At 52.6% G+C, this 24,675-nt stretch overlaps 1 protein-coding gene across 2 annotated transcripts in view; it reads left to right on the top strand.

The window, feature by feature from the left end:
- LOC127393369 (opioid-binding protein/cell adhesion molecule homolog) overlaps window positions 1–22,481 on the top strand; it is a 292,393-nt gene extending 269,912 nt beyond the window's left edge. For both annotated transcript variants that reach the window (XM_051638365.1, XM_051638364.1), the window contains 6 exons: window positions 8,839–9,071; window positions 17,137–17,262; window positions 17,558–17,692; window positions 17,788–17,908; window positions 18,216–18,367; window positions 19,683–22,481. In XM_051638365.1, coding sequence (XP_051494325.1) covers window positions 8,839–9,071; window positions 17,137–17,262; window positions 17,558–17,692; window positions 17,788–17,908; window positions 18,216–18,367; window positions 19,683–19,783 — 868 coding nt within the window. In that variant the 3' untranslated portion in view covers window positions 19,784–22,481. The remainder of the gene's footprint in view (window positions 1–8,838; window positions 9,072–17,136; window positions 17,263–17,557; window positions 17,693–17,787; window positions 17,909–18,215; window positions 18,368–19,682) is intronic.
- The last annotated feature ends 2,194 nt before the right edge of the window (window positions 22,482–24,675 follow it).

Here is a 24,675-nt window from a genome sequence, read left to right as displayed (position 1 = left end):
GAAAGTGATGTCCAATTTCCAGGGATGTGGATGGAAGAGGAAGATGCTCCTCTCACCCATCCCTGCAGGGCTGCCCACCAGGACCACAGCAAGGGGCACAACATGGGGCCAAGCACTTGAGAAGTCTGAGCTTTTATCAAAGGCTTGGGGCTGTGTGAAACACTGAACTTTCCAGCTGGGATCAAATACCCCTTCATTTTTCAGCTGGAGGGTCAGGAAAATGGTACTTTTTTTCTCCACTGAGAGCTTGGGGGTGAAACATCTTCATCTAAAATCCCTTTTCTCCCTCTGCTTGGTCTCCAGGGAAGTTGGGGTTGATTTCAAATGAGAAACTGCTTCCCCACCCCTGATGCTTCAGAAGAATCACAGAACTTTTTTAATTGGAAAGGACCTTAAAGATCATCTAGATTCAACCCCCTGCATGGGCAGGGACACCTCCCACAAGACCAGGCTGCACAAGCCCCATCCAACCTGCCCTTGAACACTTCCAGGGACGGAACCCCCACAACATCTCTGGGCAGTCGGTTCCAGTGTCTCACCACCCTCACGCTGAAGAATTTACACCTGATCTCTAACCTAAATCTCTCTTATTTCAGCTTAAAACCATTACACCTCATTCTCTCACTGCAAGCCCCTATAAAGAGACCCTGCCCAGCTTTCCTGTAGGGCCCCCTCAGGTACTGGAAGGCCACTATGAGGTCCTCCCAGAGCCTTCTCTTTTTGAGGCTGAACAACCCCAGCTCCCTCAGCCTGTCCTCATAAGAGAGCTGCTCCAGCCCTTGGATCGTTTTCATAGCCCTTCTCTGGACACGTTCCAACAGGTCCACATCTTTCTTGTGCTGGGGGCACCAGAGCTGGACACAGTGTTCTAGGTATAGTAGGTATAGAAGCCTCGAGCCTCAGCCTCCAAAAGACCAGAGAGTGTTTTTTCTGCCTATCTGTCAGACCCGTCTGAAATTGCAGTTTAATTCTCCGTATTTGCTCTTGTATTGTGCATTAAGATACAGCGAGTTTATCCAGCAGTCCAGCTGTTTTGAAGATAATTACTACAGAACTCAACCTGATGTAAAATAATCCTCCCGGGCAAGCAGCCAAGAGCCTGAGACTTATCCTCCAAAGACTGAAACCTCTCCATTACCCTTAAGAGCTGCAGAGATAGGAGCGGGTGTCTCATGACAAATACATTTTTGGTGGCAATTAACGGGGTGTTGGGAGAAGAGGTTTGCTTCTCCTCCAGCTCCTACTGCAGCCAGACAGACCCATGGAGAGTGTAAGGACCATGTGTGATGGAGGCTTGGCTGGGTTCCCATTCAAAGTGACTTATGTTCCATTGTGTCCCACAGGGACCTGTTTCAGAGTTGTCACCCTTCTGCCATCCCTCTCACTGCATGACCACCCTGTCCTGTGCTGGGGCTAATTTTCCCTCTGTGCAAGCCAGGGACAGATGTAGGATGGGTTTAGTCCGGCTGGACAGGAGCTCCTTCTGTCCTGATGTGCCCTGAGCCATGTTTTAATTAGAGTGCCAATGTCCTTTCTTCTTTCATGGCTCTGGGATGCTGCAGGAGCTGTGGCCACCCTGTCCTACATTGAAAGTGGCTCCCATGCCTGGCTGAGATGGAGACAGTCACCATTCCCTTGGAGATGGCAGAATCATAGCAGTCAGAGCCCTAATTATTGGTACTTAACTACATGGCTAACTGGGACATTGAAACAGGTTTTTTCTGTCCCTCCCTTCCTAGGAAGGTAGTTTAAAAAAAAAAAAAAAAAGAGCAAAAAAAAAAGTAGCAAGGGAAAAAAAACATCCCAAAAACCCCCACCATAGAAGGCTGAGGGTTCTGTTTGGTTCTGCTCACACCACCAGCAACAAGCCCCACGTTTCTTCTCCTCCTTTTTGATTGAAGAACACTAGAAATCAGGCAGGCACAGGTGCTGCATTGTGTTAGATTCCTGCTGATTGAATTTGTGCACAGTGCTGATTGAGGTGCTGGGTGATGCCACCGAGCTGCCAGCGGGGGGGGCTTGCTGGGTCGTGTCCCCTCATCAGCACCCTTGGATCTGGCCCTTGCCACCACTCGGCAGTTGTGCTGCTTTGGGTTGCCTCTTCCCTGCTAGGATACAGGGCAGAGGGGAATTTAGCTTTCCTGAGGAGAAGGTGGTTCTCTGCTGCTGTTTCCTGGGATGGGTAATGATGCCTTGGTGGTAAATGCTGACAGATGTTTGTTGTCTCTTTGGAAAGGAGATGGGAAGAGGTTCCAGCCTTCTTCAAACTGTAGGATAGCCCAGTGACAACAATTAAGATGGAAGTCAGGGCTTGGCTGTGTCAGTGTGTAACAGTGATGTCACTTAGATACCATTTTGGGTGAGGAAAGATGTCTTGCTGCACTACATCCATGGTTTTCCTGGACTGGTTGCTCCAGCTCGGTGCCTTCACTTTCACCTCTATTTGGGAGATCAGGTGTGGCCACCAGCATGAACTGACTCTGATGGTAGTGTTTAAGTGCCACCTGCTCTATAAACATCCCCATTTATTTGCTCTATTCAAAAACCTCCTGCTTTATTTCTTTTGCTACTGCTTCATATTTCCTTATGAAGATTTGTGTTCTAACAGCTGTCGGCCACCGGGGCTTAGGCATCACCTCCCAACCTTCCCTGCTGAGCATCCCAACATGTGGACATGGCCAGATCACAGCTGGGTGGGGAACTGGGAACCGTGAGGCTGTAGCCAGAGACTGTTTGGAAACCTGGTATGGTTTGGAGGGCAGAGAGTATTGCTGTTATTTTCTAATGCATTTCAGAGTGGATTACAACAGCTATGAGTTGTGTGGGGCATGGAGAGCCAGTTGGAGCTGCCAGGCAGGGATGTGACAGCTCCCTGCTGGAAAGGGCTAAGGTAGAGCCCTGATCCGAAGCTTGCTGAAGGCAGTGCTGACCTGCATGGGGGCTGCAGAGGGTTTCTGAGCAGATCCTGAGTCATCAGGATATGTCCTGTCAGAAACAGGGGATTCGTGGTGGGACAAGCAAGCAGAGCCCAGCCCCGATGGGCCCAACACCAGTGATGTTGTCAGGGCTGTGTGTGTCCCCATGAGCTGGAAGTAAATCAATGAGGAGTGAAAGAAGGGCTTTAGGATTGAAAAGGAAAGCCCAGCACCCTGTAACAGAGCCAACTGTGATGTCTGGATTTTCTTGATGTGGAGCATTAATTCACAAAATCCAGTGAGTGGCTTTGGGGTGCAGATGTGCTCACTTAGCGGCAGTGGAGGCACAGCACAGCTGCTTGTCTTGTTGCTTGTCCCTTCCCTGTGCAAACCCAGGCCTGTCTGTGAGCCTTCTGCAGCACAGCTCTGCCTGCCTCCTCATCATCCCGTGATGCTCATGGTGGTACCCGGGTCTGTGGTTCCTGGGCAAATCCCTTCCAGGCCAAAGGCATAGACATCTTCCCTAAGCTGTTATCAGCTCGAGCTCGGTGGTGACCTGGCATCCAGCTGAAGCTTTGCAGCCCCTGGGGTGTTGCAGCAGCCACCCAAAGCCCTTGGGGTGCTGTGTGCAGAGCAGCCAAAGGTGTTTGGTGCAGCTTGCCCCCCTTGTGGTCTGCACAGCAAGTGCTAAGTCTTGACTTCTGATGCCTCAGGCACACAGCTCCCGCCTTCCTCATCATCTTGTTATTATTCTAATGTCTGGGAGCTGCAGTCATGGACCAAAACACCATTAAACTATCTGAAATGGAGCAACTCGACAGCCCCTGCCCTTACAGGCTTATTATCTTTGCAGATGGATATTTTATATTTAGCAACCTAATGCATCAATTTGGGCTTTGATTTTTCACAGGGAGCAGGTTCTATTTTAGAGCTTGGTTCTGGGTGGGCAGATCTCCACCACAGGGGAGAAACCCTCACCAAAAAGCCCTGAAGCTCTGGGGAGGGCAGAAGGGTCCTGTAGCCCTCAGAGAGCTTTGGGAAAGAAACAGGGAAGGGTTTGCCCATGGTCCAGAGCTTGTTTGAACAGTACCTGGGGAACCTGAGCGACACAGAAGAGGTGGGCCAGGCCATTAATTAATCTTGTACCCTGCATGCCAGCACCAGGGAAAGGTGGGAGAAAGGATACCACGAGTGGCACAGAGAGCAGAGGGGGTGCCAGCAGAGGGGATCCAGAATGAAGACAAAGTGCCTCCCGCCCTCTGCATATATAATAAATCTCAGGGAAGAAGTGCTGGAAGCCCAGGAGGAGCTGTCCTGCCCTCAGGGAGTGACAGCGTTAGCCCCGCAGTCACACACCACAGATGCCATTGTCCCGGCGGCTAATGTGATGCTTTACATTGTTGGGAGAGGATTAGAGCAGCCGTTGCATTTTGATGGCCCCGCTTCTCATTTGCATCTTTAACGAAGCGGGAGCCCAGCCAGGTTCTGTTCTTTTGTGTTTACTTCTGAGGAAGTGTGTTTATTTCCGATGATTACAAATAAATCTCCTCTGCCTTTGCTCCAGCCGCCTGGAATAAAAGGCGTGTGGAGCCTGTAGCTGAGGCAAGTGCTGGAAGCAAAGGAGAAATCCCATTAGGAGTCCCCAGCAAATGTAATTAACAATTTCTTCTCAAAGACAAGGGTGCCGGGGTGTTCACTCTGCCCCTGTGACACGGGGTGGAAACTTCCCAGAGGGATGCTGCACCCTGTGGCTCCCGATCCGGGTGAGCTATTTTAGCTGAGGAAAACTGGGTCAGCCAGCGAGTGTGCGACTGGTTTTGGCATCGCCGTTTGTCATTTTGACGTGATGTGTTGCCTCCAGGAGAGAAAAGCAGTTTTTGGGGTTGAAGAGCTGTGGAAGTATGTAAAAGTGGGGCATTGGGGGTTGGACTAGATGGTCTTTCGAGGTCCCTTCCAACCCGTAAGATTCTGTGATTCTAAGATTCTGTGATTGCTGGTCTGCATAAAGAAGCAGGAGGGGGTTGGGCTGATCCAAAGATGAGCATCTCCCCTGAGCATCTTGGCTTGGCCAGGGATTAGGGGTCTCAGCTTTGCAGGTGTGAGCCAGTCTCCTGAACTGCTCGAGATGTGCATCAACATTTTGGGGTCCCAAGCATCCTATCCCTCAGGATCCTTTGCACCAAAAGAGACGGGTTTGCAAGACTTTACACCTCCAACTTTTCTTGTGTCATTTATCTCTCCAAACTGATGCCAGAAAGCTTTTGCCACCCCTGGGTGTGGTATTTCCCTTGCCACGGATGTCAAGGGCAGCCCCAGCCCCTCATGCTCAGCTGAGTCAACCGTGTGGGAAAGGTCTGTGATGAGGACAGGGAAAGGGGGGCAGGGGGGATGAGGATGGCAGGTGTTACGGCACATCCTGCATGCAGGAGAAGCACTGTCAGTGTCATTGATGAGGCTGGGCAGGAACCTGCCATGGGAGCCACGCGGGGGTCTCTCCTAATGGGGCCAGGAGGAGGGAGACGGTCACTTTGTGCCACCGAACACAAAGAACGGATGGGCAGAGTTATCTGTATTGTTGACACTAAGTGAAATAATTCCTCGGCAAACTTCAGAATTAGCATTTAAGGATGAGGAATGGGGGCAATTAGAGGGGAAGCGGCGCAGCGCCGGTGCCCCCAGCTCCCTCCCTCATGCATTTTCTGGTGCTGCTGTGTTCAGGTTCATCACCCTCATGGCTGGGAGAGCGCCAGGTTCCTCACAGCAGCTCTCGTCCCCCCCCGTGGTGCCAGGGGATCAATATGGGGCTTAGGAGATGGTGAATTTGAGAGGCCACATGTCATGGTTAGCATGGGTGGGGTAGGAGCTAAGGCAAAACTCAGCATCTGAGGATCCCCAGCAAGCTGCTGTGGTGGAGAGCAGTGACAGTGGGAGCTGGGCAAAGACAGTCAAAAGCCTCTGCTGGAAGGCAGGGAGGGTCTAAGGGGGATGCGGAGATGGAGAAGCAGATGGGATGGGCTGCGTAGAGGAGTCAGGGGGAGGCAGGAGCCAGGGGCTTGGGTTTGAGCTGACAGTATCAGTCCCTCTCCCTTGGCAATGGGTGTTCTCCAGGTGAACTATGGAGCCAGGACGGGTTTATTTCCCTCCTGTTTGACAGGTGCTTTATTGTCTTTTGTCCCTTCCGGACTCGTAAGGCAGGGTTTCTTCTGGAGATGGATATGGCGCCTTCAGGAGACTGTTAATGGGAGTTTGTCTTTGTTCTTAATTAGATTCCTTCAAGGGAAAACCTCCTGGCCCACTTTATTATCCAGCTTTGTCAGAGCTTGTCTGCTTTATCTAAACACTTTGCAGAAGTCTCTGTACCTGTTTGCTTACTGGAGCCATTATCATAATCCTGGTCAATTGGAAATAGGTAGCAAAGAAGGCTCAGCAGACAAGGGAGCACTGGCGGCTTAGCAGCTAATGGAGATCAGTTTCCAAGCTGGTAAAGGTGCTGGCAGGGAGCTCCTGGATTCGGGATGTCAGCTAGTATTTGCCACTGAAGCACCCATGGTGGTGCAGACCCCCAGCTCACTGAGCCACTTTGCAATGTCGAAATCAGCCAACATTGCTCTTGCTTTAGTTACAAGGGTGGTGGGCCCAACGTTGTTGGACTGCGAAAAACCTGACACTTTCTGATCTTGCCTTCTGTGGCAGTGAGTTAAATTAATTTGGTACCTTCGATATATAGTATTGGTCCTGAAATGGAGGCCCTTCAGAGCTCTCTGGAAGCACACCAAGCTGCTACCCTGTGTCTTGCAAAGGAAGCTGGCCTATCCAAAGGGAAAGAGTAAGTAGTCTGCTGCTCATATATGTGGCAAATAGATCCAATAAGAGTAAATTAATATCATTTTTCCCTAATGGCCTAATTCTTTGTATGTATGCCTGGGCTCTGGCAGACAGGAGGATGTTGCTAAGCAAGCAGAGCTGAAGGGACTTTGTCATGAATGAGCAGCTGAAGGGTGAGGTCAAGGAATGAGGAAACAGAGCCTTTGCCTCTTGTAATGAGTTTGCTAGAAGGAGCACTCTCCAGGTTGCTCCTGCATGTTTTCTCCAAGTGGTCTTGTGGGATTAGCTCCAGATCTCCCCAGGAAACCCACCCGGGATGTGTCAGCCAAAGCTGGGCAGGCACAGTTGAAGATGCCCAGTGGCGGCACAAGCTTCTCATCCCTGTCACTTCAAACCCTACTCCTTGTGCTTCACCCCTAATGAGGGGACCCAAGAGTCCCTCGCAGGGCTGTAGTCTGGATATTTATATGAGCGCAGACATGTAAGTTGTCTGTTTTACATATTGCTGCCCTGATTCTTCAGTGCTCGCAATGAATAATTTACAGAAGCTGCGTGTAAGTATCTCTTTATTATTCATTATAATGAAGTGAGACAGCAGTAATAGTCCACTAGACTGGAATCCCCCAGGGCTGAACTTAACTTGGCAGCGCTTAGCTCTCCCCCAGTTAATGTGAGCAAAGGGAGGGCTCGGCTTCCTAACAAGAATGATGCCATCCACTGGCATGAGGGTGCCTGGCTCCTGGTTCCATGCATCGGATTCCTGGGCAGGCTCCTGGCATGCTGGCAGCACCACGGTGGGCACCACTGGCCATCCATCTTTCCCAGCATCTGTACGCGATGTGGCTGGTGGAGACGTACAGCTCCTGCAAGAGGGAAATTACTTGTTTGCAGGAGAATATATGGCTCATTCCTCTGAACCAAGCACCCCAGGGGGACTCTCAAATGTGCCAAGCATTGCCCCTTCCCTCCACCCAATTAATAACCTTGATCAAGTTGACACTCCGCAAGCCCCACATCAGAGGCATGTAACACCCCCAAAGCCTCTGCAGGAGCGGTGCTGCTGCGGGGACAAGGACAGGGACAGCTTGCCAGCCTGGCTCTGAATTTACAGGCTTGTGGAGAGGGACTTGCAGGAGTTTCTTGCCTTTTCCCAAAGATCTTGGCTACACAAAGCTGCAGCAGCACTGCAGGCACAAGCTCACAGGTAGCTTGGTGCTCCTGGTTTGCTTTCCTACCGAGAGGAAGCTTCTCTGCCACGGTCCTCGGGTGGGAAAGGCGAAGCTCCCGAGAAATGCCAGGCTCTTAATTTAGCTTGGTGGTGCCGCAGCAGTGGCAGAGAAAGCCAGAAGTAAATAGGCCAAGATAAATCTATCAATTGGAATGAAAAAGCTGTGTTCTCTGGGAAGGTTTTAATGCCCTTCTCCCTCCCCTCTGTTCTTTGCCACGGACCAGAGCTGCCGAGCCCCCGCGCATCTTGGAGTGGGGACAGTGGGAGACGGGCAGGAAATAAATATTGGAAACGACCGTGTTGTGTTTTCAAGGCACTTGTATGATTTACAGCTGCTTATCCAAATGTTCCCTTCTCTTCCCCGTGCGCTGGCTTCACTGTCTCTGGCTGTTTCTCCTCTTCTTCCCCTCTCCCCAGGCGTGTGCCGCAGACGCTCTCCCCCGGCAGCGGGTGTGTATATCACCCCAGGGATGGCTCGAGGGCTGTGCTGACAAGCTGAACTGTCAGCAAATTTTACAGCTTCATCTGAAATGCTCCGTGTGTGGCGAGGGTTGGGGGGTGGTGGGGCACAGAAAATTTGCACAGCTTGCAGAGGTCAGACGTAATGGGATTTTTGTCGGTAATTCCATATGAAAAAAGGACAAAGGGCTTTTTTCTGGTGGACCTGCCATTTCAGGTGACAGAAGGATGCAGGACATGGCAGCAGGGCAGTGCAGCCATGGTACATGTCATTTCCCTGTTGGTGGTCCGGCTGTGCATGTGAGGAGGCAGAACCTTAACTCTCATCCTGCTCATGTCCCCTTTAGGGAGCTGGGGTGCTTGCTGAGCCTCCTGTCCCACATTTGTGACTCCCTGTCCCTTCTTCTGCAGGTGTACCGTGGATGACAGGGTGACGCGGGTAGCCTGGTTGAACCGCAGCACCATCCTGTATGCTGGCAATGACAAGTGGTCTATAGACAACCGTGTGGTCATCCTCTCCAACACCAAGACCCAGTACAGCATCAAGATACACAATGTGGACATATACGATGAGGGCCCCTACACCTGCTCCGTGCAGACAGACAATCACCCCAAGACGTCACGCGTCCACCTCATCGTGCAAGGTAGGCCTTGACATGCCTCGTGTGCTATTGCCAATCTGACCTATTGATGTGGAAGAATCTGGACTTTGGAGGCCCTCTTGGTGATGAAGATGTAGGGATCTGACCAACATCCATTGCTTCAGGGAGTGAGTGGCACAGGGACAGGGGTATGGACAAGCCCTTGCCACACAAGGAAGGAAATGGACCTCTGTCATCTCAGCCTTGCTGTGTTGTACAGTTGTTGCATGGGGCAGGGAACATCTATGAATTGGAATTGGAGCTGGTGTCTTCCACCTCCTCCCCCCTTGCCTGTCTCGGGACCCATGTCACTTGTCTCACTGCCTCAGGGAGTTGTTAGGAAGGGGCTTGGACACGATGCTGCAGATACTTTGGGAGAGCTGAGAGCAAGGTGCTCCTGGGCACAGTGGAGGAGCAGAGGGGAGAACGTGAGGATCTCAAAGTTGGTGCAGGGCCACAAAGGTCTTTTGGCATAGGGTTTCATAGATTAGTCAGTGTGTTGGCATAGCAGATGCCACCAGGGTGCAAAGCAGCACTCCTGAGGCTGCTCTGATGAAGAATCTGGGTGCAAGAAGCTCAGAGGTACCTGTAGCATCTAATGGAAACCACCTCCAGATCCTTGTGGCTCTGCACTGGCTACCAGCTTTTGTCCAGCCTCTAGATTAATTTTGCAGAGTTAGTGTTAGTTCAGGTTAGATAAAGATAATGAAAGTTTCCTAATCCTCTTAAAGAAGATTTATCTGACTGAGTAGAAAGCTCTTGGAATACAATAAAGCGTGTATAAAACCAGCACCTAATCTTTCCTTTAATTTCAAACAGCTGATGGGTATTGATTTTGCAATGAGCAAATCTGAAAAATTTCTCAGCCTCAACACGTCTCCAAGAAGCCCCCGACACAGATATACGTGTGTTTTATGCATCCTTCTCGTTTGGAGGAGGCAGGGTTTGATCACAGCCACTCGTCCAAGTGGTTTCCCTCACTGGTGTTGGTGGGAGCGTGTTGGGGGCTCCTTGCTGGGTGAGGGGGAATGAGGAAGAGGGGAGAGGAGGACTGGTCTCTCCCCGCAGCCTCTCCCTTTCCCCCTTTTGGAGTTGTGTGCCAGCCTTTCGTCCACAAAGTTTAATCTGTTGATCCTGTCTGCTCTGTAATCATGTTAATCCACCCAGTCAACACCGGTGAAGTATCCGAGTGCTTTGCACTTAATGAAATGAGGCCAAGTAGCAGCAGGGCTCAGCTGCTCCCTCACCCCTTGTTTGGAGCAGAGTTAGGGTGGACAATGGGGAGGGACAGTTTGCATCCAGAGCAGCTGTCTGGTGGAGAGGTGATCCTAACTGCTGGGAAAAGTTTTCCCCTGGTGTGTGGAAGTCCCAGCCCTCCTTCTCCGCAGCTGAAGGGAAACAGGAGAGGAGCTGGGGATGCACGGTGATGCAGTTATGACCAGGTAGCAGCAGTGTTCAGGTCAATGAATTTATGTTTGTATGGTGCACAACCAAAAGTTGGCTGGATAGAGTATTGATTCTTTTGTCCCTGTATTCAATTGGGTTTTAATTGTGCTACTGCAGGGCCCAGCCTTCCCTCCTTGCAACTCGGCGATAAATCTGCTGGGGAGTCACAGTCAACTGTAAATGTGTCTCTTATTGTCATTATTAATATGTCTCTTGGATTGGTTCATTGCAACAGCTGTTAACAAGGGTTTATAGGAGTGTAAGTGGCAGGAAGCCAAAGGGCTTTTTTTGTCTCCTTTTTCCTCTTTTTTTCTGGGGGTGGCACCTCATGATGATGGGGCTGGAGCTTCTGGGGACACAGGGACACAGTTATGAATGTGAGAGAACTGGCATTTAGTCTTGCCAAAGGGAAGATGAGCCATGTCATCCTCCTCTTGCCACAAGCAGCTTGAGCAGAGGATACCATGGGGCTGGATGTTGGGTGAACCCTCCTGTCCCTGGGTACGACTGCCCATACTCCCAGGAGACATGAGCTTGCAAGGGTGAGCCAGGAGATGTTACCACATTGCACCACAAAATGGTTTAGGTGCAGTAGAGTTTGCCAGGGCTTAGCTGTGCCTCCTTGGTGTGGGCCATTTCAGGAAGGGGGGCATATTTCAGTATGAAAAGTGGAGATTGGGGTCAATGTTGGGGCACATTTGGTCTTGGTCTTGGCTCTCTGGGGAAGAGCAAACTCAGCATCCTTGTTGTAGCAGCAGCCGTAGAGAGAAGGGTGTAGCTGTAGGATCTGCACACCATGCAGCACCGTGTCTGGTGGAGATCTCAGTGGTGAGCATCAATACTGGGCGTCCCTACACAATACTGGTCTTTGGTATTCCTCAGGTGTCCTCTGTTTCTGATTTATTTAGCAAACCCTCCTCTGTGCTGCCTTAATCCTACTCACCATAGATTTTTCATTAAAACCTCTCCCTGCTGTCGACATTGTTACTGTTAGTTTCTGGTGGGTGCAATCCATTTTCCTGTCTGGGTGTCGTGCTGCTTTCCTGGCCCTGGGAGCTGGGGATGGGTTTGGAAGGATTGAGGCCTTCATTTGCAGCAAGGAGGTTGTGATTGTGTGGTTGATTCTCCGAATCTTCTCAAGGATGCTCTGCCAGATCTGGCTCTGTGTCCCTCAGCGTGCCTGTTGCCTCTCAAAACAGCACCAATGCAGGTGTAGCCCTTCAGCGAGTGTCTTGCAAGCAAATTGAATCTACTTTTTCCCTCTTACTGATAACAACTAGCTCCTCGGGTGAGGGGAGCAGCTCAATCTTCTTCATTGTTGTAGGAAAGGCCTGGCAGTGGGCTCTAAATGTAGAAAGAGCTTATAGATAAAAGTGCTTAGTGTGTAGATGCTGGAGAGTTTGTCATGAGGGGCTGGCACAGCAGCAGTATCACTGGGGATACTTATCCCTCACCTGGTGGTTTGTTTTATTGTTGTGTTTTGGTTTGGGTTGGGCTTTTTTGTCTTCCTAAGAAACAAGAAAGAGAAAGAGATGGTGTGCAGTAAATGTGATGCAATGTGATACAGAAAGTTGGCAGAGGTTCCTCTTGCATCATGTAGCATGTACCTTGGATCGAGGGCTTGCAGGAACGGTGAAGGCAGTTCTTGAGGCTTGGGGCACATCTCCATCTTTCCCAGTGACAAAGGAAAGCCTTCATCACCTGCCTATTCCAGGCAAAGGGCCTGGTGACATTTGGATGGGTGCTGTATGCATGTAGGTCTTTCCCTTTGCCACAGCTCTGGGTCTAATGGTTTTTTGTGGACTGTGTTGGGAAGCTCAGCTTGTCCAGCCCTCCCTGCACCAGGTTAATCATCCCGGTGGGGATGAGCGAAATGGTGAATTGAAGAGGGAGAATCTCCCAGAGGTTGGGCTCATAAAGGTGGGGATGGAGTGCAGGGAAATAAAAGGGAAATCAAAAAGCTGTTAAGAAGAAATGGAAAAAATCACTTAGGCTGGAAAGACATCTTCTCAGCAGGAGGGAAAGCCCAAAGCACATAATGTCTGTGGTGTTTAAAGTAATGTTTCACATTTCCTTCTCTGGGGGTCTTTGAGTGGGTGGGGAAGGAAAGAGGTGCAACCTGGGCAGAGCAGTTTATTTATCTGGATGGCTCACGAGGGACAAAATGTCACTGTATACGCATGCAGATGACAAATCAAATAGTACAAGCTCTGTTAGGAAAAGAAGGGAGCATCATCTGTCACAGCAAAGCAGTGTAGACTGGTGTCCTGGGATGGGAAAAAGCTTGAAAGGAGCAATCACACCCCACCTCAACCTTCCTCCCTCCCTGAAGAAACAGAGGGTGGGTGAGAGAGTGAAAATGGCTTGACGGGGGAGATGCAGCAGCAACTGGCTGAGATGTAGTAGAGAATGCCAAGCTGAGGTGTGCTCAGAGATAATCTGGGAGGAATAGCAATGATTGAAGAAAGAAACAACTGGAGAGGGAATAAAAACAACCACCACGAGATGGGAAGAAAAGTCCGGAGACTTGTAGAACAAAGGAAAGAGAGAAGGAAATGTGTGTAGTGAGCATCAAAAGAGCAGGAGGCAGCAACAGGGAAAAATGAGAGAGTAATGAAAGCGTGAGGGCATGGAGAGGGGCAAGGTCTGGGCAGAGGGAGAGCCCGACTGGCAGACAGAAAACAGGACCCATGGTCCAGGCAGAAACAGCCACTGTCCTTCAAGCAGCTGCTGTGATGTGCTAACCCAAAATCCGGATGGGAATATGGAGGAGGGACAGGATAGGGAGCACCCAGACAACATCATTCAGCTCCTGTCCTCAAGGCTTCTTGAAGTCTGTCAAGGAGCCTGCAGGAGCAGAGCTCTCAGAAGCAACAGGACATGCTGCAGGGACTGGGAGGTGATAGAAAAAAACCACAGCAGCAGATTAATTACTGCAAAAAGTGAAAATGGGGAAGAGGAGGGAGAACTGGAGAAGTTGTTTCCCCATTATATTTCCGAACAGAAAGAACGTTTTAGCGTGCAAGCAAATAGCTCCCTGGGAAGCACTCTCATGTCCTAATTGTTCATAAATTTACTGACAGGTGGTTACACAGTAGGTATAACATTTGGAGTTTCAGTTTTACTGCTTTCCTTGTCTCAACATGAAAACTTGGGGGAAAAGGGTGTACAGCAAACAGTCAGGAGACTCTGTCTAGTCAAAGGTGCTTGAAGCCTGTATTTTGATGGTGCAACATCTCTTGAGCATTCAGTCCCAGTGCAGCTGGATTCTGTGTCTGGTCTGTGCTGGCTTCCCCACCCCCTTTGTGTTTAACTTGGATGCATCTCATGGTGCTGTGGGCAAGTCCAGCGGGAGGGCTCTTAATCCATGTGGAGATGGGGGATGCACTATGCAAAGGTCCCTGGGTTCTGAAGGCACTAGTAGGAAAGTTGTTTTGGGTGTTGGTATTATTTATTATGATGATGATTTAATTTTCTTCTCCCTTCACCTGCTCTCTAGTGGTGTGAAGGAGAGACAGGCAGGGGCAGAGATGTGCTCACCTGGCTGGAAAAATCTCTGCATTTGAAATACGCACGTGATGATCCTTTCCCATTAAAGGACTGTACAAAGTGTGTCTTACTGGGGGAGGGGAGGCTGTGAAAAGGGTGTTTCAAGCCCAGAGGAGGGTGGGATCTCTGAAGATCTCCAAAAGGAAGTGCCTGTAGAGTGTGTGAGGTGGCAGCACGACATACAGCTCGCTTGTAGGAAATGTGATAAAAATCATTCTGTTGACCAAACTGCCGCTGTTAGATGTGCTTAATCCATAAAATCAACTGTGGTGAGCCTCTTGGATTGGGCTGTCAGAAGAACAGGTTTGATCAGAGGTGATAATCTTTGTTGCTGAGAAGCAACACTTGGTGAAAACTCCTGATGTTGCTTCTCCTGCAGGCTAAAGGGGACATCAGAGGACACTGGCATGGGGGTGCTGTCTGTGTCCTTGCCATCCCCTGCACCCCACCACCAAAGATACACCATCTATCATCTCACCTTATCAAAGATGTAGGGAAGAGGTCTCTTGTAATTAAGAGCTGATAGTGTGCAGGAGGGACATCAGTTGTTGGTGTCAGCTGCAGGCTCTCCGCTCCCAGCCGTGCGACAGGAATGATTTGGCAGCTAAAAATAGTATTCCAGGGCCGTGGGGATGAGTGTCTCTGGTGGGATCAGCACTGAGGAGCTGGGAGATGAGTCAATGAGCGTCAGCATCACGTGGAGTCAATGATCATGCAGCAATGACCAATGTGCTGGCTCTTTCTGCATGGTTTAGCAGGGATGAGGGCTGGACCTGTGCATCCCCAGGCAAGGTGGTGGCCAGCCCTCCTCGTACTTGGGTGTCTGGTAGTGACCCAGAAGGTTTGAGCTTTTTGGTCACTTGTGTTCTCAGCAGCAGGAGGGGCAAAGCTGGGGTGCTGGTGCCTGGAGGAGGTGCTGGGACTGGTGGGCTAGGAGGGAGTCTCAGGAAGTGCTTGGCTGTGCTTCCAAGGGATAGTACAAGCATGGCATGAAGCATCACAGGACAGAGCAGTGTCACCAAGGTGCAGTGCCATGGCCAACCCCACAGGGCTATTTGCAGACTCCAGCCTGGGAGGTGAGGGGAGGGATGGCTCCTCCTGGTCCCCACCAGGCAGAAACCAGGCCCTGATGGAGAGTGTGAATTGGTGCATTGGGCCGTTTGGGTCTGAGCGGCGAAGGAGGAGATAAATCACAGGCTTATTGTTATTGAATTTAGTGGCATCGCTTTCACGTTCAATTTCTCTCGCCGGCTTTCCGCACAAACAAGAGATCGCAGCACAAATGTATTTTTTGGCTCACCAAACATTATGCATGAGCTTACCTGTGATTAATATTACGCAGGATCGATGAAGCCCTCCGCGGGCCACTCGCTGCTCCAGCAAGCCCCGGCTGCTCCTCACTTCCTTGGGATCTAGGCTGGAGTCCATGGGCTTTTAAAAGCAGTGACTACGAAAAAAGGGGTGCATAGAGGCTGTGCACCACATTGCTTTTTGCCCCACAGCTCCAGAAGGAGATCATGCTGCCCCTGTCTTGAGAGTGGTCTCAGGGCCAGGAAGGTTCACCCGGAGTGGGCAAAGGGCACATCCACCCATGGCAGGACCCTGGTATCTCCTAGAAATCCACATCCCATTCCAGTTCCATCCCAGCTGCCTAATTTGGGCAGGCATAGTGCATGTGGGGGCCTCTGCCCATTACAGCTTTACTGCCCTTGCTCCATGGAGGAGCATCTCAGTCTTTCTCGCTTGTTTTAGGAAGGGCATCATCAGCCTGCCCTTGGCAGAGCTCATCATGGCTGTGCTGGTGGAGCCAGCCGGCTCTGCTCCAAGTGTTAACTACATTTTCCCGCAGTTGCTGGAGCACACTTTTCATTTTTGGATTGCTCCTTTCCCCTGAAGGACTCAGACAATCTTCCTCTGCTATAACAGACTGTACTTCTATATTAATGTGTCGAGTTGCCGGGAAATTTACTGCCTTGCAGGGCCTGTCGGGCTGTGGAGACCGTGCCATGTCTTTGCTGTGGTTCATCCTGCCGTGCTGCCTCTTCTGCACCAGGGCTGGGGTGTTGGTTTTGGTTTGTTCCGTGGAGTTTTTTTCTTTTAAAGCCTGGTGAGGGCCAGAGCCTGGTGGTTATAGCCAGCTTAGACTTAACTCCTCAGGGATGTAGCCATGACCCTGCTGGGCAACCCTCTCTCCTTGCCCAGCTCCTCATTAGACATTAGGGAAAAGTTATTTACGATGTTGGTGAAACACTAGAAGAAGTGACCCAGAGAGCTGGTGGAGGCCCCGTCTCTGGAGACTGTCAATGTCAGGCTCAATGGGGGTCTGAGCAACTTGATCTAGTTAAAGAGGTCCTTGCTCACTGCAAGGAGGCTGCACTAGATGACCTGTAATGTCCTTTCCAACTCAACACGTTCTATGACCATCCAGTTTGGACAATGCTGTGGCAACCCAGCAGGGCTGAGATGGTTCCCAGGGTGAGAGGAGAGCCTGGCAGCTCTCCTGGCCTCTTTTGGGCAAGATGGTGTTGGCCACAGTGGTTCTGCAGGTGGTTATCCTGGCGTCCCAGCACTGCAGAAGAGCCCTTGGCTGTGCATTGCCCTGGGAGGGGGTGCTCTCCACATGGTGTGTATTTGGGGAGGGGGCACAGGGCATCCTTTCTGGTGTTCTAGGACTGTTTTTGTAGGACTTCAGTTGCACAAATCCTCTTGGGGGGGGTAACATCTGGGGGCCTGGTGCGCTGGGAAATAGTGTCAGGGAGTGGGTTTTAATTGTGTGTTTTTTTCACCTGGGCTGGGGATATTTATGGACATGGGGAATTGCAAAGTTATTTATTAGATGGAGTATCTGGGGATAGAGGGAGATAAATCACTGTGTCCGGTATTGAATGAAGCAGACACTCTGTAATTTAAACAGCTTTAATAAATATGCTAAAATATGAGCCTTGTCACGGGCTGTAATGAGAGCTGGTTATCGGGGTCTCAGCCATGGCACAGGGTTGGGGGCTGGGTTGGTAGGGCCAGGTGAGTTGGTGTGTTGGTGGATGGTGGCTTTGCTTATCTTTACGTCTTGCAGTCCCCCCCCAGATCGTCAACATCTCGTCAGACATCACAGTGAATGAAGGCAGCAGTGTGACCCTCATGTGCTTGGCCTTTGGGAGACCAGAGCCCACTGTCACGTGGCGGCACCTCTCCGGCAAAGGTGAGAGCATCCCCAGGGGCCAATCTGCCCAGGTCAGAGGAGGGGGCTTGCCCAGCCCCTGTGGGACTGTTAGCTGTCCCTATAGACCTGGCTGGAGGTCTGTTGGTGTCTGCTGTGGAGGGTGGAGGTCCTGGTGTGGGAGCAAGGGTGCTCCTTAGGTGATGTCCCAAGCTTCCCTGGTGCCAGATGAGGAGGGTATCAAGGAAGGGCACAGCAGGGATGTGGGTGGGGGGGGTCCCAGTGTGGGTGCTGGCAGCTGTAGGTGATAGTGCCGTGTTCTTGGGGTGTCTCCCAGGGCAGGGCTTTGTGAGCGAGGATGAGTACCTGGAGATCACAGGCATCACACGGGAGCAGTCTGGGGAGTACGAGTGCAGCGCCGTCAATGACGTGTCCGTCCCTGATGTGAGGAAGGTCAAAGTCACCGTCAACTGTGAGTGCAAGGGACGGGGGGGGAGCACGGAGGGGTCGTGCTGGTGGGGCACTGGCAGGTGTAACCTGGTATAACACAGCATGGCTTCTCTGCAGACCCACCCTACATCTCCAACGCCAAGAACACAGGCGCCTCGGTGGGCCAGAAGGGCATCCTGCAGTGTGAGGCCTCAGCTGTCCCTGTAGCTGAGTTCCAGTGGTTCAAGGAGGACACAAGGTGAGGCCAACTCATTTTGATGGGTCTGAGGGGGTCCCGGGGTCACTCCTCTTGGGGATGGTGGTTGTGGCTCTTGGGGGTTAATGTGGGCTGTATGGGTCAGGCAGGGGAGATGGGTTATGGGATGGAGAGTATGATGTGCTGTTGGGTGATGTGGTGGGGCAAAGGGCTCGTCTTGGTGGGACGCAGAGAGTCAAGTGGGTGAATATGTGGGCGTGTAGAGGTGTTGGCTGGTGGGATGTGAGGGGGTGGCCCAAGAAGGGTGCAAGGTACGTGTCAGAGCACCATCATCCACGTTCTCCTGCAGGTTAGCAAACGGGCTGGAGGGTGTGCGGATCGAGAGCAAGGGCCGCCTGTCAACACTGACCTTCTTCAATGTCTCAGAGAAGGACTATGGCAACTACACGTGCGTGGCCACAAACAAGCTGGGCAACACCAATGCCAGCATCATCCTGTATGGTAGGTGCCTTGGTTTTTCTTTGCAGCAAGGAATAGCAAGGAGGAGGACCCTCAAGATCATCTAGTTCCAACCCCCTGCATGGGCAGGGACACCTCCCACCAGCCCAGGCTGCTCCAAGCCCCATCCAACCTGCCCTTCAACACTGCCAGGGATGGGGCAGCCACAGCTTCCCTGGGCAACCTAGGCCAGGCTCTCACCACCCTCACACTCCAGAATTCCCTCCTCATGTCTCACCTCAATCTCCCTCTTCCAGTTTTCATCCATTCCCCCTTGTCCTCTCCCTCCCTGCCCTTGTCCCAAGCCCCTCCCCAGCTTTCCTGGAGCCCCTTCAGGCACTGGAAGGTGCTCTAAGGTCTCCCTGGGGCCTTCTCTTCTCTAGGCTGAACAACCCCAACTCTCTCAGCCTCACTCTGGGGCAGAGGTGCTTCAGCTCTTGGATTACTCTTGTGGCCTCCACTGGACTCACACCAACAGCTTCATGTCCTTTTTTTATTGGGGACTCCAGAACTGGATGCAGCACTGCAGGGGCGTCTCACCAGAGCAGAGGGAATCACCTTCCCTTGACATGTTGGCTACATCTCTTTTGATGCAGAACTGGGCACAATTCTGCCAGTACACGTTGTCAGCTCATGTTGAGCTGTTAATGAACCAACAGCCCCCAGTCCTTCTCCTCAGGACTGTTCTCAATCCATTCTCCACCCAGCCTGTATTTATGCTTAGGTCTGGTAGGCAGATGAATGGGAGGTGGTTATCACCAACTGACTCTACTGCCCAGGACTAAAGAAAACCTCAAGGCACGAGGTCCTGGGGTCCTCCTGGTATGTGCTCTCCTCCCTGCCCCAGTGTACATCTGACCTGTTGAACCCCTTAACCCCCCTCGTGGGTACAAACCTGCCTTGCTCTCCATCACCAACTCATGACCACTCATCCTTCTGGTCCTCCTCATCTGCCACATCCTGTACTCTGCGGGCAGAAGGGCCGTGTCTGCCCAACAAGAGCAACTCCCTGCTCCTTCGGGGCATCCTACTCCTCAAACAAGGTCCACACTGCACCTTGAAGTCCCTTGAGCTCCTTGCCTACTTCCTTGACACCACCTGGACCTCATACCAACACCATCAATGCTCTTTAAACAGTGGACACACCCACCACCATCACCACCTGGGAGGGGAACACAGCACCTGGTGTCAGGGGCTGCCCAGCAGGGCAGAGGTGGGATGGAGAAGGTGATAGGGAAGGCGATGGGGATTAGGATTAGCCATCCTAACGCTGTCCCTCTTTTTCTCCCTCTTCTTCCTTCTTTTCTCTCCTGCACAGGGCCCGGAGCAGTGCATGATGGTGGCAACGCAGCGTCCCGGGCAGCCGCCAGCCTCTGCCTCTGGGCAGCCCTCCTCACTCTCCTCCTCCTCGACTTTTGATAAGGGAGTGGAGGGTCCCGGGAAGCCCCACCAAGGGCTCGGCCCACCTCTCCGCCCGGGGACTCCTCTCCGTTGGACGGGCGCTGTGCCGGAGGACAGGCCAAGCGTCCTGGGATGGCCGCCTTTCCCACCGCCGGGATCGCTCCGGCCGCCGGTCACGCTGTACAGACCCCACCATGTGCCACCAGACTCTCACCCGCCATCGTCACCCCGGGGATGTGGCGCGGCACGGATGGGGCTGGGCACGGCCGCCTGGTCTGCCATGCGGGGAGGGGCACGGAGCCATCGCCAGGGATGTCCATCTCGTCATCTTGCTAAGCCACCGATGCCCAAAAAGACCCTGAGGCTGATGCCTCCTGGCTCTGCCTTCAGCCCTCTCGCTCATGAATGTCAGTTCTCACCGCCAAAGCTCCTCCCCAAATGCCCTGCTGTCACTGGGCCCCCCCCCCCACCCATGGATGCTCAATGGCCCTTTCTGGGGTGGGGGGGTCATCCGACACAACCACTTATCCTTCAAGGGTCATGCACCTCCTGCTACTCCTTCTCCCAGCTAACATCATGAGCCCCTCCTAAAACCCTTCAGCTTCCTGAGGGCACAAGGCTGCTCTCCCAGGAATGGGAGCCCTGGAGACTGCTGCCATCCTTCATGGGAACAGGAGTCTTCCCATCACTCTGGCTCCCTTCGGACTCCCACTTGCTCTGCTGCTGTCCCCCTAACGCCAGGACTCTCTGTCGCTCTGCCAGCACTTACCAGGTTGGGGGGAGTTGTTTCCTCCAGCCTTGTTGTCCAAGCACTTTCCAACCTACGCATCAAAAGCACAGCTCCACCAACACAAGGCAGAGGCACTGAACCTCACAGCAAAACACCAGCTGAAAAGCCCCTTTTCCTACAGCTCCAAGGTCTGCACCTTGGCCACCTGGCTCCCTGGTCCATCTCCCAGCATGGCCTCCTTATACCATTCAGCCAAGCAGCTCTGCCTCTCCATGAGGCAGAATCCAATGCATTTGGACCTGTGGAGGAGTCTCAGGCCCTGTCAAGCTCTGCACTGATATGGCAGGGACAAGGATGGCTGTTATGCCCCTAGCTCGCTGCTTGCCAGGCATCCCTGCTGCCACATGCCTTCACCAACAAAATGGATGCAGCCAGGCTCAACCCTCTATTTCCTTCAGCCACCCTGGGAGCCTCCACCTCTCCCCTGCCACCCACAACAGTGGTGGCCCCCTTCACTGGGTACATGGTGTCAGCCCCAAGCCTTCTCAATGTTCTGTCACCACCTGGGAATACTCTGGGGCCACAGTCTGGGGACAGACCCTCCCATCCTGCTCCTGAAGAGTCACTTGCAGCACCAGACCCTACACCTGCAACAGGGACAGAAGTCTACAGCACTGCTCTGAGCAAGCACACAAAGCATCGCTCTGTCCTGACCCAGCACCTCCCCAGCCCTTGTCCCTTCCTTCTCCCTCCATAAGTGAGATGGCACCACAACATTGGTCCTGCAGACATTGTCTTTCCCACCCAACCTGCCACTGCCAAAACCTCCTTGCCTAGCTGTCCCATTTTCTGTGCCTGGGAGGAAACTGGGGAAGTGGCCCTCCGTGCACAACATAGTGGAAGAAAAAACACAACCCCCAGTCCTGAGGCTGTGACATGCCACCACTCCGTCCTCCTTGTTGCCATGACCACACCTCATCCCCTGCTCTCCACAGGCCAGCTGTGACCTGTGGCATGAGTCTGTCATTGAATTTAAAAAAAAAAACAAAAACACAAAAACAAAGCTACAAGATTCCTCTCAGTGCTCCTGCCCCATGCACTCTGGACGGTCAACGTGTTCTGCAGCTGACTGGCAAAATCCACCTGGCCCGACGCGCTGGCTTACCTGGCGGGCAGGAATCTGACACAGCCCAGAGAGTCCATGTCCCATGGTCCCTGCAGTGTTGCTCCACTTCACCACTGGCATCCCGGAAAGGAAGCACCGGCAGCAAACCACATCCTACCCCTGGCACTGTCTTCAGCTGGCATGGTGACATGCATGTCCTGCCCCCACGTGCCCACGCCAAAAGTACCCTTGGGCATGGGAGACGCCTTGCCCCGACACCTTGGCTGGTCCACACCACCCCGGTACCTCCCCATGCTCCTTCCCAGGCCAGCCCCACATCACCCTGTCCCTGCGGCAGAACCGCTGAGCCAGCCCCAGGGCTGGAGGTGGTGGCAGATTGGGGTGCAGAGGCGATGAGGAGACGCCACGGCACACGCACACACACACGCACTCTCGCTCACTCACTCTCTGAGGCTGGTGGACCCAGGGCCGCCCCTGTCCCATCCTTCTCCTCCCTGGGGGGGGGGGTTGGGCTCCCTTGTCCTCCTCCACAGCATTCGACTTTCTCGTGCCATGTAACGTGCCATTGTGAGGAACGTGTTGGCTGTCTGAGGCCGGCCCCGGGTAGGGTGAACACCCCCTCATTCAGATGCCCTGGGTGGGGGGTGCTGCTGGGTGCCCAGGGCACGGGGAGAGCAGCTCCCAGTGCTCTTCTCCTGCCGACGGCCAGTCTTGAGTTTCCGTCGATCATTGTATTCCAAGGGTGGCTAAACTACCTGAGATTTGTGCATGTTACATTGTAGTTGTAACCTTTTCTAATTCGGCAAGAATAAGAGATGGTTGTGATTGTGCAGTGTATCAATAAAGTTTGACGAACTTTGTACCTTTGGGGCTTTGCTTTGCGGACCCCATGCACCCCTGGGGGTGCTCCTGAGCCCCCAGGACCTCCGATGCTCCTGTAGCCTCACTCTGTGCTTAATTGGAGCCTCCTTCAATCACCCCTTGTGACAGTGACACTTTGAGCTCTCCAGCCTCACCGCCGTTTGTGCCATCCCTCGCCCTGTCTCCCACTTTCCCCGGGAACCAGTCTCTGCTGATGTGTCCCAGGTCCAGGCCACCGATGAGCACATACCTGCTGACAGAGCCCCTGACAGGGAAGGACCAGTGTTGCTCTCACTGCTCACCTGCACTCAGCAGCAGTGGCATCATCAGAGACCTCCTTCCAGCAACCGAACGGTTCCCAGCATCTTCTCCATCCTCTTGTAACGACACTCACTTGGACAACTAAACTTAGCACTGTGCAAGGGACATCTCTGCAGACAACACATCCTAAGGGGGGTTCACTCCTATCACAATCTGACGGTGTGTGACGTGGACAAAGTCTTCCAGAAAGGACAAAGACAACAAAGATCTGGAGGAGGAGCCATGACCTTTGACGTCTCCCTGGCATGGTTACCATCTCACTCTAAAAATGTGGGGCTGCCTCTGATGGAGCCTGCATGGCCACTGAGAGTCCCACTTTCCCAGGATGGGAAGGCTGCTGGGGACAACTGGGGTGACCACAGACAAGCTGAGAGGGCTGTGGGACAATGCCAAATGTATCAGGGGGTTCCTTCCTTTGTTCAGTCCCCTCAGTGGCAGCAGGCCTCTTGTCTCCTCCCTACATACAGATGTACAGATGTACATACAGCTGGATCCTGAGAATTTATCCCAAACCCGCTCCCACTGGCAGTGGGCACTTGTGCATGGCAGGTAGCCAAGCAAATGGCTTCCTCCCGAGCACTGTTACAAACTACCACAACTCCATACATCAGGAGTTCCCTTCAGAAAGGTAAGTGCTTCCCAAAAACCTGCTGGCCTCCCCAGGACAGGGCTCTGGTAGAGGACAGCTACCCCACCTGCCCGACACTGCCCTGGTTGCCCCAAACACCCCAAATGCTCCTGCAGCTCCCCATGACCCTGGCAGAAATCCTCTTGACCTCAGACGTGAGACAAGTGACATCCTGACCTCCACACTGGGGTTCCACACAAGCCACCTTCCACGATCTTCCCTGCGGAAAGGTGAGTGGTGTGCGTAATCGGTGTGGGAAACCCTCTGTCTGGAGCCTCTTTCTAAATAAAACTCCGTCAGGGAGGCAGGACTGGCGGGATGTAACTACAGGTGCCATAAAAGAATGCTCACCTCTTGCAGCCCGTACACATCCCACCAGTGACAGGGCCTCACTAACAACTCTGCTGCAGAGAAACACCTGCAGAAACCCAAACAGCCTGGATCTTGGTGACACCCAGGCCTGTGTCTAACGGCAAGGACTACAGCTGCCACATCCAGAGGGACAGAGAGCATATTTCAGGCCTCAAGGCCCACCTCTCCCCAAGACATGCCTCCCACCAAGACATATCAATAAATTAAGACATAAATGTATCAGCCAGTCTCTCCCTCTTGAACTTGCTCAGACTTTGTCACTGGACACTCCTTCCTATCTCACCTAAAGCACCAAACAATTTAACATTACAGGGAGGTGAGAAAGGTACAGGGATGGGTACCAGCCCTGGTACCTCCATGCCCATTCTTGGGTGCTGGGTCAGATCTCTCCGCACCACTCCAAGCATCTAGGGCTACCTCTCCTGCTGGGCTTGCTCTACTTCAAACAACCATCCCTGCCAGGGAGTCCCAAGATCTGCACATAGAACCCAGGATCTTTTCCTGTGGGAGAGACAGATCTGCCACACCCCACTGTCCTGTCTCCATGTCCTCGCTACCCTGTCCCTCACTTTGGGTGTGCCTTGAAGGCTTAAGGACGCAGCACTCCTTGTCCCCTGGCACAGGCGTATCTCAGCTGCCACAGACCATGCTGCAAAGCAACAGCTTGCCATCCCTTTTGATCTCTCCCCATTCTCCACATCCATTGCTTGAGCTGCACAACCTCATCAATGCATCAAGAAAAAAAACAACACCAAAAAACAGCTCTGCCATTGCTACTGACCAGCTTCTGATCCTCCAAAACCATCCCAGGCACCTCGGGGAGGCAGGCAGCCTGGAGGCTACGGTTGGGGCTGGAGGACCGAACACACCAA

This window comes from Apus apus, chromosome 22 (genome assembly GCF_020740795.1).
Source record: "Apus apus isolate bApuApu2 chromosome 22, bApuApu2.pri.cur, whole genome shotgun sequence".
NCBI lineage: Eukaryota > Metazoa > Chordata > Aves > Apodiformes > Apodidae > Apus > Apus apus.
This window is presented reverse-complemented; position numbering and strand designations above follow the sequence as displayed.